The sequence below is a fragment of the Cygnus atratus genome, chromosome 5 (genome assembly GCF_013377495.2).
Source record: "Cygnus atratus isolate AKBS03 ecotype Queensland, Australia chromosome 5, CAtr_DNAZoo_HiC_assembly, whole genome shotgun sequence".
NCBI lineage: Eukaryota > Metazoa > Chordata > Aves > Anseriformes > Anatidae > Cygnus > Cygnus atratus.
The window spans coordinates 28,473,008-28,490,074 of record NC_066366.1 but is presented as its reverse complement, the minus strand read 5'-3'; the positions used below and the strand labels follow the sequence as shown (position 1 = coordinate 28,490,074).

The window sequence follows — 17,067 nt, the reverse complement described above, 5'->3', positions numbered from 1 at the left end:
CTCGCTTCCTTCTTCCCTTTTTCGTAAAAGTTTTGAAAAAAATAAACTGTAAAACCATAGCTCAAGGTTTTTGAAGAATAATAGCATCTGGTTTTCCACTAGGTCAGAGCTTACTGTGCTACCAAGAACTGAAAATGCGTTTGCTAATGGCTCAGGTTTAATAAAACATCAAAGAAAAAAAATCCTTGAATGTTTCTCCTTCCCTTTTAATCCTTCATATCAGTTCAACATCTGACTTCTTTTAAAGAGAGTTTCTTGCTTTGATAAAGTTCATAAACAGCTTCAAGACCAACAAATTTGATTAAAAAAAAAAAAAGAGGTTTGGTTGTCAGTTCAAGAAAATGTTTAAAGAGTGCATCCCCTGAAAGTTGGGCCACGTTCTGCTTACATCACCGGTCTGGCATACTCGTGGCCATGGGGAAGGCAAAGGAGCATGAGGCTGGAGCAAAGAAAGCAAACTGGGGGAAGCAGAAGATAAATGCCGTGCCGTCCTCAGCCAGGTCTTACACAGGGTGAGCCGGCGCTGCCTCCATCGCTCGGTGCAGTCGCTACGGTCTCGGGATGTCTGAAACATCGAACCGCAGCAGCCTGGAACAAAGCTCCTGCTGTAATTATCCCCTATCATCGTTTTTAATCTTCCGCTGCCTTTTTTCTTGTTCTGCTCTAAGATCTCCATCCTGCTCTGAACACACATGCTGGGAAGACCTGGCCTGACCTCCCCTGCTTCTTTCCCCCACTGCAGCTCTGAGCCTGGCCCCTGTACCTGCTGCATGCTAACCTCTGCTGGGGGCTGTGCCCCGTGCCCTGCTACGGCTCCTGCATCCCACAGCCCTCTCCAGCTTTGTTTTCCCACCACTGCTGTTTCTGGTACCCTGTCTCGGATGCCCTGACACCTCTCCACCGGTTTTCACGACACTGTCTGTGTGTGCCCACAGACACCCGATGCAGATCCTCACAGTGCACCGTGGCACCGCTCGGGGTTGCGTATGCTGCGTGAAGATACAAGATCCCATCTCTAGCAGTGCGTGTGGTGGAAAGGTGGTGTTAGGAACTTGCGCTGGCATGCAGCAGCCCTAGGGCCCATGAAGCTGCTAACTAATTAGGCCACTCCTTGCCCTGTGATGCACACCGAGGAATAGCTTGCTACTCCGTGCTAGTGTAGAGTTTAAATCCTGTTTTATCCTCGCTCTTAGATGACACATTCATGCCTCAACAGGGAACGTGTCTTAAGATCCCAGAAAAGACCATCTTCATAATCTCACCACCCACAGTAGCTCTAGCACTTTTGGCATCCAATTAAAAATAAGTCACGATGCAATTCAGCTTTAAATCTGACCATTAACCTTAATAAATACTTCTCCCCGTGACCGTAGGGGACACAGGCACTCATATATTTGGATTTGTCTTGTTCTTAGCTGTTTCGTGTGCTGGACATTTAAACCATGAGTACAAACGCTCTAAAACCTACAGCTGTGCAAATGTGTGTGCCCACCTGAGAGTTACAGCCTGCGAGGAGAGATGCCTGTGGTCAGCTGCTGGTAAATCACTGAGGCTCTGATCATCCTCACAGTGCTCCTCTGTGTGCTGCCAGAGGCCCACGGGCTGAACGAACCACAGTTAGGACTCACTCTTCATGCATGAGGAAGCACAGAGCTCGGCGCCATCCTGATTATCTGTGCTGGCTTCACAGAAGTAACAGCAGCAAAAAGTGACGACTGTGTTTGTGAATGGAAGAGCGCATGCACCCAGGGATGCAGAGGAGCAGTTCCACCTTTTCACAGTCTTTGTTCGTGTTAAAATTGCCCCTTGTTCTGTTCCTCAGGAGTGGGAGATGGGGGTCCCAGCTGAGGATCTCCAATGCTCAGTTCTGTATTTTGTTGTGTTTTTTTTTTTTAAAGACATTTAAAGCTCACAGGAGTTAGAGGTAGGAATTTTTTTTTAAGCGTCTTTATGTAAATATTCAAAGTCTGGTCTACACCCAGATCAGTTAAAAGCTTTCATCCAATACTAGATGTGACATTCTTCTCCGACCTGACATTTCGTTTCCCTCCAGAATGGCCGATGGATCTCCAATAAAACTCCCACGTGGGCGTTCAGTTATCTTATGTCTGAGGAGCTGCTGCATCGTTTTTTCCTGACTCCAATTAAGCAATCCAATCACACTCACACTGGTCCAAACAGCTGCAGCAGAAAAATTCTCATAACCCGTCACTTGCAATCATGGCCTTCAGTTCACATCTCTCCAGTAGCTCTTCCTCCTTCATCTCAATAAGCAGGAGGTACCTGTCTTTGTTTTCAAGGCCCTGAGTTGCCTCTCCCATTCTTATGTCTTTGCAGTGAGATGTCAGCTCTCACGTCTATCAGCCCGATACCAACTGTTGTAGCCTGCTCGTTGTGTTTTCAAACAAATGTTTTCTTGCTCTTGTTTGCTCTGCCTCTCTCACCTAGGAGGAACCTGTTAAGAGACAGCCACAGTTTCGTCGTCCCCCTTCCAATTTGGCTGCCAGCACCAGCTGCACGGGCCAAACTCAAGCAAATTGCAGCATGGCAGGAGGTGATCTTGGTACAGAGCGTGATGAGAGGCAGGCTGTGGGTGCGCTGAGACCACACGTCACAGTCATCTTGACCCAGGAGCTGTTTTCTAAATTTTGGATAAACCCATAATCAGGTGAATGATCCTAACAATCACAGACGTCGTGCACTCTGGAGCTGGGGGTGGTGTGTTTCACAGCCGTGAGCGAGCAGGAGAGCTGAGCGTTCACAGCACGTTTTGTCAGGGACAGAGGTGAGAGCCACAGGGACAGCTTGAAGCAAAGGCAGTGGCATGCTCACAGAGATAGTGGTGTTGAGAGGTGTGGAAGGGGAAGACTTAGCTGGGCACTGGTGAATCCATAAGTCTATTTTCTTGCTGTACGTTTTAGCCAAGTGTTTGGGTCCCCAGTGATGGGAGTGAAGCCCAGATACGTAGTACATCCATGTAGCTTTCTGAAACTCTGTTGGACATGGGTATCATTTCTGATTCCTCACTCCTTGTCAGGGAGCTCAGGCTTCACATCAAACGCTGCTTTGGAGTCCCTTTCTCACAGGCGTAGATTCTTGTAGCTAGGACACTTGTCACCTCCCCTTAGAAAACCAGATTATTTCAGGTTTCTTCTCTCCAGAGCTGCAGTCACCAAGGTTCGGTGGTCTGAGAAGCAAGTGTTTGGGCTAATTTTGCAGCATCCGTACAGAGCAGCGGGCAAATACATTGAGTTCTTGCAATTATTCAACCTGTTTACTTAGCTCTGTATTTAGAAAGCCTGAGTAGATGAAGCGGTAACTTCCTCTTCCTGCCTTCCCCCTCACCAGAAAGTAAACAGCCAGAGAAGAGCCCCAGAAAAGGTGACACCCGTGAACCCTCAGCGTGCTGGGTGGCAGGGAGGGCTTGGGGCCGCCCCAAAGGCCCTTGAACCTGGGCCACACAAGGGCTTTCTAGAGCTGCAGCTCAGAAATTGCCTTACACCAGTCTGTACGTGGGCTGCCCCAGAGAGGGACGCCCCTCACTGCTGACAGCGCGCTTCCCTGCACCGCTGTCGTCCAGGTATGAAGTGAGCCATGTCAGCCCTTTTTGTTTCTCTTTCTTTTTTGGTTGGCAGCTTAGTTTCCAGCCAGATCAGCTCCCTGCACTGCTGGCTTTATGGAATTAAGATAAACTTGGAGAACCCCCTTGCCCCATGGGAGCAGAAGCACAGGACAGTTGCGTTTATGTCTGCTGTGTGACGGTGCCAGGCATTCGCTGTCTTCTCCCCCAGCCTTGCCCCTGGCACAGCGTGAGTGATGCCCCGAACCAAAATCAGCGCTGGGCCAGAGTAAACCACCTGAGAAACTTTGCGTGCTGAGGTTTAAAGTGCAGGCCTGCCATCACCTTGATGGCGTAAAACGGCCCGTGGAGGTTTTCATGCTGGTGTCCAGCCTCCCTGAAGCGAACAGTCTTGTTTTCGGTGGTTTGTTGCCACTTTTCAGTCCATAAATAGCTGCATCCCAGTGCTCAGCAAAATGATTTCTTTCAGTATATGCCCAAATGCTATAAAGTATTTGGGAAGCTCAGCGTATAAAGTGCAGAGGCCAGCTCTGTTTAATTTTTGTTATGAGAGAGCTTGAAGCAAGTTGACATTTATGAGCTGATTTCGTAGGAGAGAGAAGAGCATAATGAAGAGACTTGCTAGTCTGAGCTTCATAATAAACTATAAAGGACCATACTTCTGGCCAGTCAATCTCACCGTGTAGTTTTTTTTGCATGTCTGAAGACTTCTTGTAACTTCCTAGCTGTTCATGCTCCCTGGTAACTGTGAGATGAGGGCTGCTTGTACTTTACTGATCCGAAATGCCAGCCAAGTCATTGATTTAATGGCCAGGAGCTTTCAAAGGCCAGCAGATTCTTCCTGAAATGGTGCAGGTCTGTAGCAGGAGAGTTAAAGGCTCCAGAGGCACAAATGTAGAGAAGAACAAATATTTACCCTGTGCTGGAAGGGAAGTGCACTGGATTGAGATTTCTGCCCTCATCACTTTGGCTTGTTGTTAGCTAATAAAAGGATTGCTCTGACTCCAGAGCAGTTAATACCATGCGAGAGGAAAGCCAGCATGGAAGGGACTCTGGCTTTTTTTTTTTTCTCCCCTTCTCCAGGAAAGGAGAATTTAAAATTGTGCAAAGCACTGAGCAGAAATGAAAAACTCTTACACTGAATTTACTTGAGCTTCTTGCAAGTGGTATGCTGATTCGTTGCCATTGTCCAGAAGGGTGGATTGATTGTCAGGAAGGGTTTGTTTTCCCTGTGCACCAATCCCTAGCTCTTCTGGACAAGGAGAGGCTTTGCTAGTGAGCGTTACATCCCCGGTGGGATCCAGCCTGGCTCATGCAGATGCAGTCAGGATCGGGGCTCTTACTCCTTTAGTGCTGTTCTCATCCTGAGCTGCAGAGCCGGAGTTGGGAACTCGCTGGAGCTGGGTGTGCAGAAGCAGTGACCAAACTCTGTCTTTCCAAGTTCAGCAGCTCTTCCCTGGAGTTGGAAGATGCAAGTAAACTTACAATTTTCCTTTTCACCCCCGGTAATTCCTTAGGCAGCCACCAAATGGCTCGTTATCTGGATGCTGGTAACATGCTGTATAATACAGGGACACCTCCCTCCTTTCAGTATGTAGTACTTCAGAAGCAGTGTGGGCTATATTTTGTCTTTCAGCCGCACTTGGAACTCAGCAGCTGCAATTAGACCAGAACAGGACATTATCCCTGATGCCAGTGGTACTAAACTCCTTTTGTGGAGGTGGCGAAATAGTGCTGAGAGTTTCTGTAATGATTCTTTCTGAATATCCATTCAATTCCTTCAGCCTTTTTCTGAGAGAATGGGCTAACCCCATGGGAAAGCAAAGTTCTTTGTTGTGCGGCATTGGTCTCGCTGACCATCATACCTGTAATTCTTCAGAGGTCAACTGCTGATAGCATACCTCTTCAGCACAAACCAAGCTCTTTCAACCTCCCTTGTGCCCCGGAGAATGGGCTGAAATGAGTAAATGCTGAAATGGTTTATCAAGTGCCTTTCTTCCTTTGGGAATTGTTAGGCGGCATTAAATACAGAGCAACAGGCAGTGAAGCCAGGGCTGTATTTTCAGGTTGGAAGACGAAATTGAAGGGTATCGCGAACAGTGGCCGATCAAGTTCGAACAAAAGATTCAGATTCAAACAAAAAGCACTTTTGGGGAGTTGCAGTGAGGTTCGTGTAGAGGATCTCCAATCTGCGGCAGAGGACAGTCATCTGCCAGTCATCTGCCAGTGGCTTTAGTGTACTTAAAGCTCTGCTAGGGTGCCTGAAGAGTAAACCACAGAGTATAGAATTCAGAGATGAGGGCTGTAGGGCTGGACTTCCTCACTCAGTTGAAAATTAAAAATATAGACATGTAAAATTTCTGTCACTTGCAGCCCACAGACAAGGAAACTGTTCAAGTGGGCCTGGAGACCCTATTTTGGCACATCTGGTCGCAGGAGTAGTTCTCGAAGGCCCCTTTCAACACCCAAATTTCTTCACTGGGGTTGTTTTATGTGGTCTGCCTTGTCCAGCCATGGCCTTCCATGTGCCAAGGCATTGACAGGATCTGGGATAGCTTTGTAACTTCCCTGCGTAACTGAACACCTCCGTGTCAGCTCGTACCACAGCCGCAGGCAGGAAGCAAAGCTGCTGCCAAGCCCCTCTTCTGGGCCCGTGCTGAGTTTGGGTAGCGGTGACAAGCAGCGACGAGGAGACCACCAGCAGTTCTTCCTAATGCTTTTGGATGCGTGGTGGGAGAAAGGAGCACCAGGGAGACTCTGAGAGCAATAGCACCAGCAGGGGGGAAACCGTGTGGGGCTCTGGGGTAAATGGTACTAGTGCGCTGGTGCTGGGGGCCTGGGAGCTGGGTCCTGGCCTGCCCGGCCTCTCCATCCAAACGCTTCCGAGTAATGAGCAAATGGTGGCCTCGTCTGTCTGCTCAAGTAGAAAGAGGGAGGTTTGTGGTGACTGTGGGTTAGGATCCTCCTTGCTTGATATGGTATATTCAGCTCCCAGACTACCAGGGTGGAAAGGAGCCCATTTTGGAGCAGCTGGAACTGCTTTAGGACTAATTCCACGGCTTAAAGAAACCTCGTGTGCAGCAGTTTCCTGACTGCTCTTAAAAAACTATTAGTCGTTATTGGGTGAGTGCCTCAATCCTTGTTCCAGATAATTTCATTCAAATGAAATTCCTTGCAGCCTGGAGTTGTCTGTAGGAGTTGTTGCAAGAGCGAGCGTGGATCTGCCTGAGCGACTGGTACCCTTAGCTCCCAGCCTGGTCAGGACCTCACTTTGCAGGGCACGCGTGCAGATAGTGTAAAACTGTGCTCCTCGGCTGCAATTTGTGTGCTAGCGACTCCATCCCCTCCTTCGGAGGAGCCAGGGCTTTGTGGACACATGGCAGAAGCAGAACTGTGTTGAAATACTTGATTAAAATCCATCCCCCAGTGTAAATACGAGGAAGGGAGGAGGGTATCTTGGAGGCCTTTGAGCATGGTGGTGGTGTGCCGGCGAAGCAAATTCTTTCTTTGGTTGCTTTAGCCAGACTTCTTTCTGGTGTCAGAGAGGAGGCGAGCAGCACTGCTCAGGCTCAATTACAGCTTCTCCGGGGCCGTTCTACAAATACGGCAGTCTCTTGGCTGTGTCAGGAAGTTTACACTCACCCATGGAAAGCAGGGCTGCATGGAAGAGTGATTTAGCAAGGAGAGAAGTAAAGAGCGTCTGGAAAGGTCAGATAAAGCTGGAATGTCACTGTCACAGCCGCAAAGAGATAAAACTGCCCATATATTATTTTTCTAATGTCATTTGTGTGGTTGTGGTAGCTTCGACATTTACATTGCTAAAATTGCTCAGAGGCTGAAGTGCTTTATGACTGTTTTCTTGCAGCAAAGAGCTCTCTCGATCTGCTCTCAGCAGCAGCACAGTGCAAGCAGAAGCTTTCTCTGAACTTAAAAATGTTGGCTTGCTTCCCCAAGTTGTAGGAACATTGCATGAACCACTCTGCTACCACAAAGAGAGTTGGGAAAAGGCAATGCAAAGAAGAAAGGTTACTGACTTTCAGGAACAGAAGAAAAGGTTGTGGGGTGCAAAGAGTACCAGAGAGTGTGTAACAACGCCCGGGCAAAGACTAAAACAGCAAACCCTGAAGAAGCAGGGACTTCTCATGTTGTGTCAGAAAAAGGACACCCGTGCCTGTTAAAATAGGTATGCAAGTAGGCTTGTAGAGACCCCAGCAATAAATTTCTCTTATATGCTGAGGCAGCGGCAGAATAGTTGATCATGTTTTGTTGCTTTTAGTGATTTTTTTTATTCTTTTTATCATCTGGCAGGTTATATTGTGGTAGAATTTGAAGGTCCTATTGTTTGTACAGCACCTCGCACACAAATAGCAAAAGGGGATGAGGGGATGTCAGTCTCAGGGACCTTGCTGATGAGACTGGGGTGTTTTAAAAAAATAAATCAAAATAAGGAAGGTACAAGTCATAACTGTAGATTGGAGCAGGGGGAGGCAGAGAGCAGGGATGACAAATGCACACGTGCACGCACACACGCTCCTTCCTCGGGCATCCCTTCATTGTGAGCACTGAACAAGAAACAGACCTTTGGGGAGATCTGTTGTGTCCAAAAATGAAATTAAGAGTACAATCTATGGAAAGTTCTGAGGGCCAAGAAACACAGCTCCGTTTGCACCTCTGGTGAAGTTACCATAGAAAATTTATGGTGTGAGATTCATATGAAGAAAATCCAGTTGACAGTGTGTTTTTGGGCCGTTATTTGGTAAGAGTAAGTAGTTTTCCACTTCTGTGAAATTTTCTTAGGCCTCAAGATTAACAGAGTATTTGTTTTCTCTTCTTTGGGACAGGGAGCTAGAGGTAAGCGAGAGGATAATCTTCAGGCTTCTGCACTTGCAGACGGCGAGGAAGAATGTCTGCTACTTTAGAGAAGAGGGTTGAGTTCATGGCTCTGTGCTTGTACCCGACACGGGGTTTTTCAGCCCTCCCTCCCAAGCTGCGGTCTGCCTCGCCTCTCCCCAGGAAACACAGGTGCTTTTTGGGCCGAGCCTGCACCCAAAATAGGGCTGGCTGCTCGCGACAGCCCTTTCCGCTCCCTGGAGGCTGGAGGCTGTCAGCCGGCGGCAGGCAGCCCCGCAGGGCTCGGCAGCTGCCCCCGCTGCTTGCTGCCATGGCTCAGGGCACGGGGAGGAGCGGGTTCGTTGCACAGAAGGTGGATGGGGCGAGAGAGTTTCAGTAGGTTTCCCAGAAAAACAAAAAGGATCCTGTGCAGTTGCATGAAGCCAAGTCAGTAAAAATGACTCCAAACAAGACTGCCAGGATTGCAAGACCCAGGAGGCAGCAAAAATTTCATCTCTCCCTTCTTCTGCTCTCCCTGACTTTTCTAACACATTTCTTCAGCCTTCTCTCAGCTGTCTGTCAAATCTCCTTCCAATTGACTACTTTGAAGTAAGAAGATATTTTATTTCCAAGCCGTGTGTGCAGCAGATGCAACATAAAGTTGTTTTCTGCTTGCTGTGTTTTGACAGATGTTGCTCAGGGTTGGTCTGTGAAGAATACTCTTTGTGAATCCCATGGCTATAAATGCCCAGTCTTATTAAAAGCATTATAATCCTGCTTGTAAAATGGCCTAATGCATCCACGTAGGGCTGCTGGTTGTTGCTGTTTCCACATGTTGTGCTGTTTATGGTGTTTTGGAGTTCATGTAGGACCTGAAGGGTACCTCAAGAAAGCGTCTGCACATCTGGGAGCTGTCGTGGGGGAACCATCTGTTAGCTCTTTCTGGTCCGTGGCCTTGAGGAGCTGAGGCTTCAGCTGTCCCACTGATGCCTAATGGCAACAGTTCACAGGGGCATTTTGCTTCAGCACGTCCATGTCCGTGACGTGGTGGAGAAGGCCCCAGCAGAGAAGTTGGAGGGCTGGCTCTGGGCTGTACTTTTCCACCGAGGCTTAGGTGACCCTTGCACCAATAAATGTCATCTCAGTTTTGTGGTTATCATGCCAGGCTTTGCAATAATGCAAAGTTTGGAAGGTCTGTCGTTTGCTTTTAATTTCATCTGTGTTTCTTGGCGATGTAGACCCTGTAGCCCCCTTAGTTCCTCAAAAAATGGGCAAAAAGAGGCCCAGCTGAGCTGCGCTGGGCTTATCCGTGATTTAGAGCAGAGCCTTCTGATCTGCTTTAGTTTGATGAATAACAAAACTGATCTGTCTTCAGAGAAGTCGTACAAGAAATGAAAGTGCAGCCTGGTGGCCTGTGAGTTAAATCTTGGGCTTCCTCCTCACTTCAACACAGCTCTGTAATGTGACCTCGGGCCAGTCACTAGCTGTCTTGTTCTTTCTGCTTTCCACAAATGAGAGGGAGGTTCATGGGCATCTACAACTTTCCTGACATAACTTGCTCTCGTACTTTGATATGTGATGAGGATATAGCATTTGAAACCATCTCTGTTCTCATCTGCCCCTCTGGAGGAGCGAAGGAGCCTGGCCGCAAAAGGGAGCCGAATAAAGGAACCTCTTTCCACATAGCACGGGCAGTGGAATGAAGAAAGTAGTGCCAAAAGGATGTACTTCAGGATACAGGGCATGTTTTCAAATACAGCTACTATTATCCTAAAAACAAAACAACAACCAAAAAAAGAAAAAAAAAACACTTATTTCTCAGGGGAATAACAATAAAAAGCAATAAAAGGTGCTTAATGGCTTAATCTTTTTTTAAAACTTCCAAGTCTGGAAGGAAACCAGGCCATTTTGAAAATAGAGATCTCAGACTTTCACAATACGTGTACCCGTCCAAAGAGCTATTGCCATGGAAGTATTTACAGCTGTGCTGTTATCCTGCTCCGTCCCGCAGCCCCAGCAGAGAGCGCGGCTCGAGCACAACACTGCAAAGCTCGGCAGCTGCTAAGCAAAGCTTTTTCCTAGGAGAGATTCTGCTACACTATTTGCAGTCGTGCAAGCAGGAATGCAAGCAGGTTAATAGAGGAAACTCAGCCTTCAGAAAAAAATAAGAAAAGTCTTGGTGCTGTTTGGGGCAATCTTCCTCTTGCAATCCAGTGCGTGGTGTGAGCAGTGGTGAAGCATTTCTAAATTCTTGGCGTGCCTTGCTTCAGTATCAGCAGAGTCCTTCCCGCAGCAGTTCCCCAGCAGCCTGCGATGGCATGAGTGTTTTGGTCCCCCCCACCCTCCTGCCTGTCCAGGTGAGCCCAATGTTCTCCTGCAGAGGCTTGTTGGACGCTGCTGGACTGTCTCCAGGCACTGCCTCAGCAGGAGCCGTGCCTCACCAGAGCAAGTAAACAGCTCTGTGCTGGGTCGGTGAGTTGAGTTGGCTCTGGGAGCAAGTCTGGGAGAGGGAGGGAAGAAAGACCTCCTTTCTGCGGTAGCGCCGAGCTTTGGGAGCTGCCCAGTCTTTGAGTAACCTCACCCTTCTATTTAAAGAGTGATTGAGGGGTTATCAATCTGTACAAAGGAAAGGGTTTGCTTGGTGCCCTGTTCAAACACTGTGAAACTCATTCGTTAGCACTTGGACAAACTTGTCCGCCCATAAAGAGCTAGTTGCTACCTTTTACTCTTCAAACAGCTCTTTTGTTTCAAATGGCTTCTGCATCTCCAGGTTGGGCTCTGTGGTTCATCCGGCCGAGAGCATGTCACACCGAGGTGTCTCGGGGTTTTGTGTGTCACTGTCCAGTGACAACACTTACTTTTCTCTTTCAGACCCGTTCACATGGTGCTCTTTTGAAATAATCTCTATTATCATGTCTTGTGGCAGCTCAGACCCTGGCGTGGATCCCCTAACTGGCGAGATGGTCTCCTCCCCGTCAGTGCCCCACGTGCCCATTGTTCAGAGCACGGGCTGGCGGAGCGCAACCACAGAAAATGTGTGCTGTCATCAGTTGTGGCGAAATTCATTTCTCTCAGATGAGAGATCCTCTTATCCTGGCCGTTGAGGTCAGAAGGCATTTCCAGAAAGAGTTTTGTTTAGCCTTAATGCCACTGGCTGTGTTGTAATTTGGACTTCAGTTCCTCCTCCACTTCAAACTCCTATTATTACCCCACTGGCCCTGCAGAGTATCACTAATTGCAGAGTGTCTGTGATTTTTGTCATTGAGGTGGCTGCAGCGATCCCTCTGCCAGAGGCCCTCAAGCGGTGCGAGTTTGGGACTCCGCTAGGCAGCAGCATGGGTAATGCTCACTCTTGTCCTTTGGAGGACCGGCACTTGTGTTGCGATGGGTGATGGTGTTGTAGTTCAGAAAGCATTTACTTCTTCACGTGAGCAGCTGCTGCAGCTGCAGGGCGAATGGGAAACAGGCAGGCAGGAGAGGGGGGCTGCTCAGCAGCGAGTTGGGAGAACAGGGGCAGCCGGACCCACGCTTCTTGGATGTGGTTTACATAGCTGAGTTGTCTGCCCCTCGGTGCTGCCCACGGGCTGCAGCCTTTGCTGGTGATGGAATAGTCTGGAGGCAATTTGCAGTTAAAAAAAGCACTAAAAAATCTTTTTTTCTCAAGCACCTATCTAGGGACAGGGGGATCTGGAATACTGTTTTCCTTTCTCCTCCATATTATGTTTAACATGTGTCCCCCAACACCATTGGAGTCCCCAGTAATGTGAGCACTTAGCATGCCTTAAAATAAGTTTCAAGATACTCTAAGCAGAAACTTTAGGGGCCTCTCCAGAAGATCAGGCACCCTGGAGCCGTGAAGTGACCATCTCTATCAGACTCTCTCATGGGAGCACCCTGCAACTCCCTCGGATATTTAGGTACTAATACTTGTGCTCTGCAAGATGGGAAGGTGATAATCTAAGTGGTGTTTCAATCTGTATCACAGTGCCCTTCCAGCACTGCTTTGGTTCTGAACTGTTGTTTGGCTTCTGGGAAGATTACTGACTGCTCTCTTATTTTTTTTCTTTTCTGTGTTTTAGACATTTACAGCATGGTGTAATTCTCACCTCCGCAAGGCTGGGACACAGATTGAGAACATAGAGGAAGATTTCAGGGATGGTCTTAAACTCATGTTACTTCTGGAAGTCATTTCAGGTGAGAGAGGTTCTGTGTGGTGCTCTCAAGCGTCCTTAGCATCTCTGTTCTGAAATCTGTCCTCCCCCTTCCTTGCAGAATAGGGACAGCAAGGGCTGTAACGCTGCTGATTTTGCTGGAATATAAGAACAGCTGTTTTCTGATTCAGAACAAATTTCTCCCTAACGAATATCTCGTCTCCAGCAGTGACCATGAATGTGCTTTTAGAATGTGCTCCAAGCCTCATGGCTTGTGCAGGCTGCCCATTGCATTCCTGCTCCTGCCTCTCGGCTTTCCTCCACCCGTCAGGAATGCACAGCCTCCTGTGAAGGCTCAGGCAATGTCTCTTACTGCTTGGCAGGGCTGATGAAGCAGCTCTGGAAAGAGTGTGGGAATGCTGCACTGGCAAATCATCCTAAAGCCACATGACAGTGGGAATAGGATAGAAGTTTTTGGAAGAGGGGAGTCAGACCAGTAAATCTTCTGTGTCATTCAGTTTCAGCTGTGACTGAAGTTTTTCCATTCTAGTTTCAATCTGAGCTCAGTGCTCAGGCCTTCGGGAAAAAAAAATCCCAATGCAAAACAAAATCCCAGAAAACAATCTGAAATAAAAACAGTGACCAAGTTAGGTCAGATATGTTTTAACTCCCTATCACAAATGTCCGACTATTTGGCAGATATCTCCCTCAGCAGGGATTATTTCATATAAGCAATAATCCCTATTGATGAAATAAGTACCTTTAAGTATTGTGGGAGGCATGATGGGGGATAAGACTACATGTGTGAAACTGGGGTTGTGTGCTCACAGACTTTCTTCTGATGGCTTTTGAGCCAGTAACAGCAACCCTGGGATTTGCACTCCTGACCTTCTTGGTATGTTTTCCAATAAAATTGCCATGATAGAGGCACTCAGACTACCTTCTCTCTGCCTCTCCTTTCCTAACCCTCTCCAGCTCCTGCAAAGATGCTGTCAGTGTGTGTTCTTGAGAATTTATGGATGTAGGATAAAACCTCATTTTTATGCCCACGCTGGTGGTTTGTAGGAATCAAAGTTCAAAATGTTATCAGAGCCCTGCAGCACGTGTTGCTCCTGCAGTGCCTGTGAGAAGCTAGCTGGCAGAGTCCGATTTTTCTTTTCTGTATTTATCTTTTTGCTGAGCTGTTCCCTTCCAGAGAAGGGGCTTCCAGGTGGACCCTGATGGCTTAGTTTCTGATTGCTGGGCTGGAAGGCAGGGGAGGGAATCATGAACAGGGGAGGGCAGTGAGTATGGCAGGCTGGCTGCTAAAGCAGCAGGTCTCGTGCCTCACACCGCTTAATTTCCGCTCCTCACCTCTCACCTTTCCTCACCTGTTGTCCTGCTGGGAGCCCACCATCAGGCATGGGCATCCCCATCCTGCTGTGAGGGCCGAGGCTCCCCGCAGCTGCTGGCCCCACCAGTAGCCCTCCGGCCCGTAGCTTGGGAAGCAGCAGCCCAGCGGTTCCCAGCACTGCCACGTGAGGGGAACGAGTCTCCTGCTCATGCCTTCCCTGCTGGAGAGGGCTAGCCTCTGTGTTCCTGCCACGGCTCCTGCTGGTCGCCTGCCAAAAGGGAGAGTCTCCGGATGGCTCGTAGCTCTCCAGTTCAGCTTCTGGCCTTTCCTCTCAGCTTTTGGCTCTCTCCAGACCTTCCTCTTCCCGCGTTTTGGGGGACTGCAGAGCTGCTGACAGGAATTTGGTGTGGGCATGGCTGCTCTGCGGTGGGCTGATCTTTTCCTCTAACCCAGCTATGCCATGGGTAGTTTGATGGCCAGGGGAGCCTTCAGCCATGGAAGCACAGGGTCGGGCCGGCCAAGAGCTGTGCAGAGCCAAGTGCCACCTCCACCTGGTCCTCTGGCCTGAGATGTGCAAGGGAGTGATATCAACACAAGTCCTCTCCTGTTGTTCTCTGTGGTGGGCCCCATAGAAATTGCTCTATGAGAGACACTTTCATTTTTCACTGCATGGATTTCCTTCCCCTGACAAAGCTGTTTTAAAAATAACACCATGAGACTGAAAAAGTCCAAGCCCACGTTTAGTACTTTTCAAATGAAGTTATACGGCTTTTTTTTTTCTCTACCAAACAGAAGGGATGACTAATTGAAATTTTTCCTAAACAAATTTGCTGTAAACAACTTCTATGCCAACACTTCCTTGCATTGTTTGGCTTTTGAAGTACAGCCTTGGGCTAGTACAGGAGAATTGGAGACTGGAAACGAGTCGACCATTTTATTTTCATTGTCTCAGCTGGGAGAAGTACTGAGAAATAAAGCAACAATGCAAATAGCTGAAAGTAGAACATATTTCTAGCAGGCTTCCGTTTTAACAGTCTACATTATTAATATTGCATGCCATGGAACCATGTGAGGCTTTGCTCTGGAAATGTAAATTTGGAATAAAGTTCGGGACTGAAGGAAATAGCCATTGGGCTTGGGGACTCTTTAAGTTCACTAAAAAATTATTCTAAAACAAATATCCTACTGTGGTATTTGAGAAAGGGAGGCTGCAGTTTTGCAAACACCCTTGGCTGCTCTTGGATCATGCTGCTGGCAGAGGGAGCGATCCTGCCCTCCCCAGCCCCAGGGAGAGCAGTTCGGATGCTCTCCCTCCTGTTGGCAGCACGCATTATGCAGCCACAAGGTGAATTGGATCGGCCTGCCGCTGCTCCAGCTGAAACCTGAGCTTCTTTCTTTATTTTTCTTTTTGCAAGGCTAGTTTACAGTCACATCAGTGAAGAAAATGGTTATTTTTCAGCTGGCTCAACCTGTTTGTTGATGTTTGGCAGCATTAATCTGCTTAAGTCTATTCTGAAATGACATTTGTAAAAATGTCATTGTGAAACTGTCACAAAAGGTGCTTCCACTTCTATTTTCAATGACTAGCATTATTCAGATGGAAAAAGAAAGCAAAACACCATGATGTGTACTTGAGGGTCCATTAAAGTGAGAGAGATATTTTTAATCCTAGGAAGGCGGTAGTACCATAAATACACCTTTTCTACTTTAATTGTGTCATTTTGAAAGTGAATCTGGTTTTATCCTTAAGCCTGACACCAGCCTACAGTAATAATTGAAACACTTTTAAAGGATTTTCGTTTCCAGACCTTTTTTCCTTTGGAGGGCATGACTATGGTGATAATCTATTTTTCTCCCTTGTAACATTTCCTCACTCTTTTCTTAGGAAAACAAGCCATCCAGTTTTAATATGAAAAAGAGTTCTTTAAAAAAGTACTTTTCTTTCTCGCCCTTAAGTCTCAAGTAAAGGTTTTGAGTCGGCTCACATTGACTCAAATATTCAGGCTTGGGATAAAGCAGGAGGGTCTTGGAACTGAACAGATCTGAGTAATTACTTGCCTGGACTTGCCCATTTGATCTCTTTTTAATTATTCCATAACTTCTTTTTCCAAATGGAAAACCTTCTTGCATTTTGTTTGTATATTTATATATATAATATATGGTATTCTGGAGCCTGTGATCTGAAACCCAGGCTGCTCTATTTGGTTTTTGGTCACGTCGGTCACACACAGGTGATTCCTGATGTCCTGTCCGCTTATGTTTCTGTTACCGATTCCTTTGAAAAGCCCACTTGTCTGCCCAAGCTTTAATTTGCTTACCCTGAGTGTTGGGTTAGTGCTAGGAAAAGCAGGCCATGGAAGTAGTACCTGCAGCCAGTCAAGAAGGACACCACTTCATGCAGCTCTTTCAAACAAATAAGGCCCACAAAGTGCTTTTCCAAATTTCCCAGCTTAGCTGTAGTCAGGATCCAGTGTGTATCCTAAGACTCACTCCCACCAGAGATTTACCTGCCTTAGCTCAGAGCTGTGCTGCTTCCCTTTCTCTGCCTCATTATAAACATTTAAACTGCATGCCATTGTGTACAAGACCATTGCGTAGAGTTAGAAATACATTGAACATTTAATGGAGAGGAATTGAGATGATGGTTCTTACAGTTATAAAGCTGCTCACGGAAGAAGTGATTTTATTTCTTGGTAGATGCAGTTGTGACCATTTGGTGCAAAGGCTAGAGAGATACAAGGTCTGTAGCTTGTCTGGGGACAAGAAAGGCAAGATAAAAGCTCATCCTACCATTTGACAGTAAGGAGTTCCAAGAAAGAGAGATTTCCTTTGTCAATTGCACATTGTAAATGCTGGAGATGAGTTCCTCACCTGTCTTCATGGGGAGCGGAAGTTACTGTCATTTCCAGGCACCATTAATTGTGGTTAATGGCACAGAGAGGTTAATTCCACCGCTGAGCTCACTATGATTTTGAACAATTTCTATAAGGATCTTTGTACCTCTGGTGCAAACCTGCTGTGGAAAGGCCTCAGTGCCTACAGATACTCGGTAATGAAATTACCTGGGGTGCAACAAAACTACTTTTTTATCTATTTCTTTCTGAGAGTACTTAACAGTGAACGTAGCTGTTCTGCATTCACCATCAAGAAAAGACTTGGGGAAGTCTACCCTC

The 17,067-nt window shown here is 47.3% G+C and overlaps 1 protein-coding gene across 9 annotated transcripts in view; it reads left to right on the top strand.

Moving 5' to 3' along the window:
• The window catches only part of ACTN1 (actinin alpha 1), an 87,396-nt gene that overhangs the window by 27,070 nt on the left and 43,259 nt on the right, over nt 1-17,067 (top strand). For all 9 annotated transcript variants that reach the window (XR_007708435.1, XM_035539414.2, XM_050711365.1 and 6 more), the window contains exon 2: nt 12,490-12,604. Coding sequence is in view for 8 of the 9 variants with exons in the window: in XM_035539414.2 (XP_035395307.1) it covers nt 12,490-12,604 (115 nt within the window). In the remaining variant the exon portion in view is untranslated. The remainder of the gene's footprint in view (nt 1-12,489; nt 12,605-17,067) is intronic.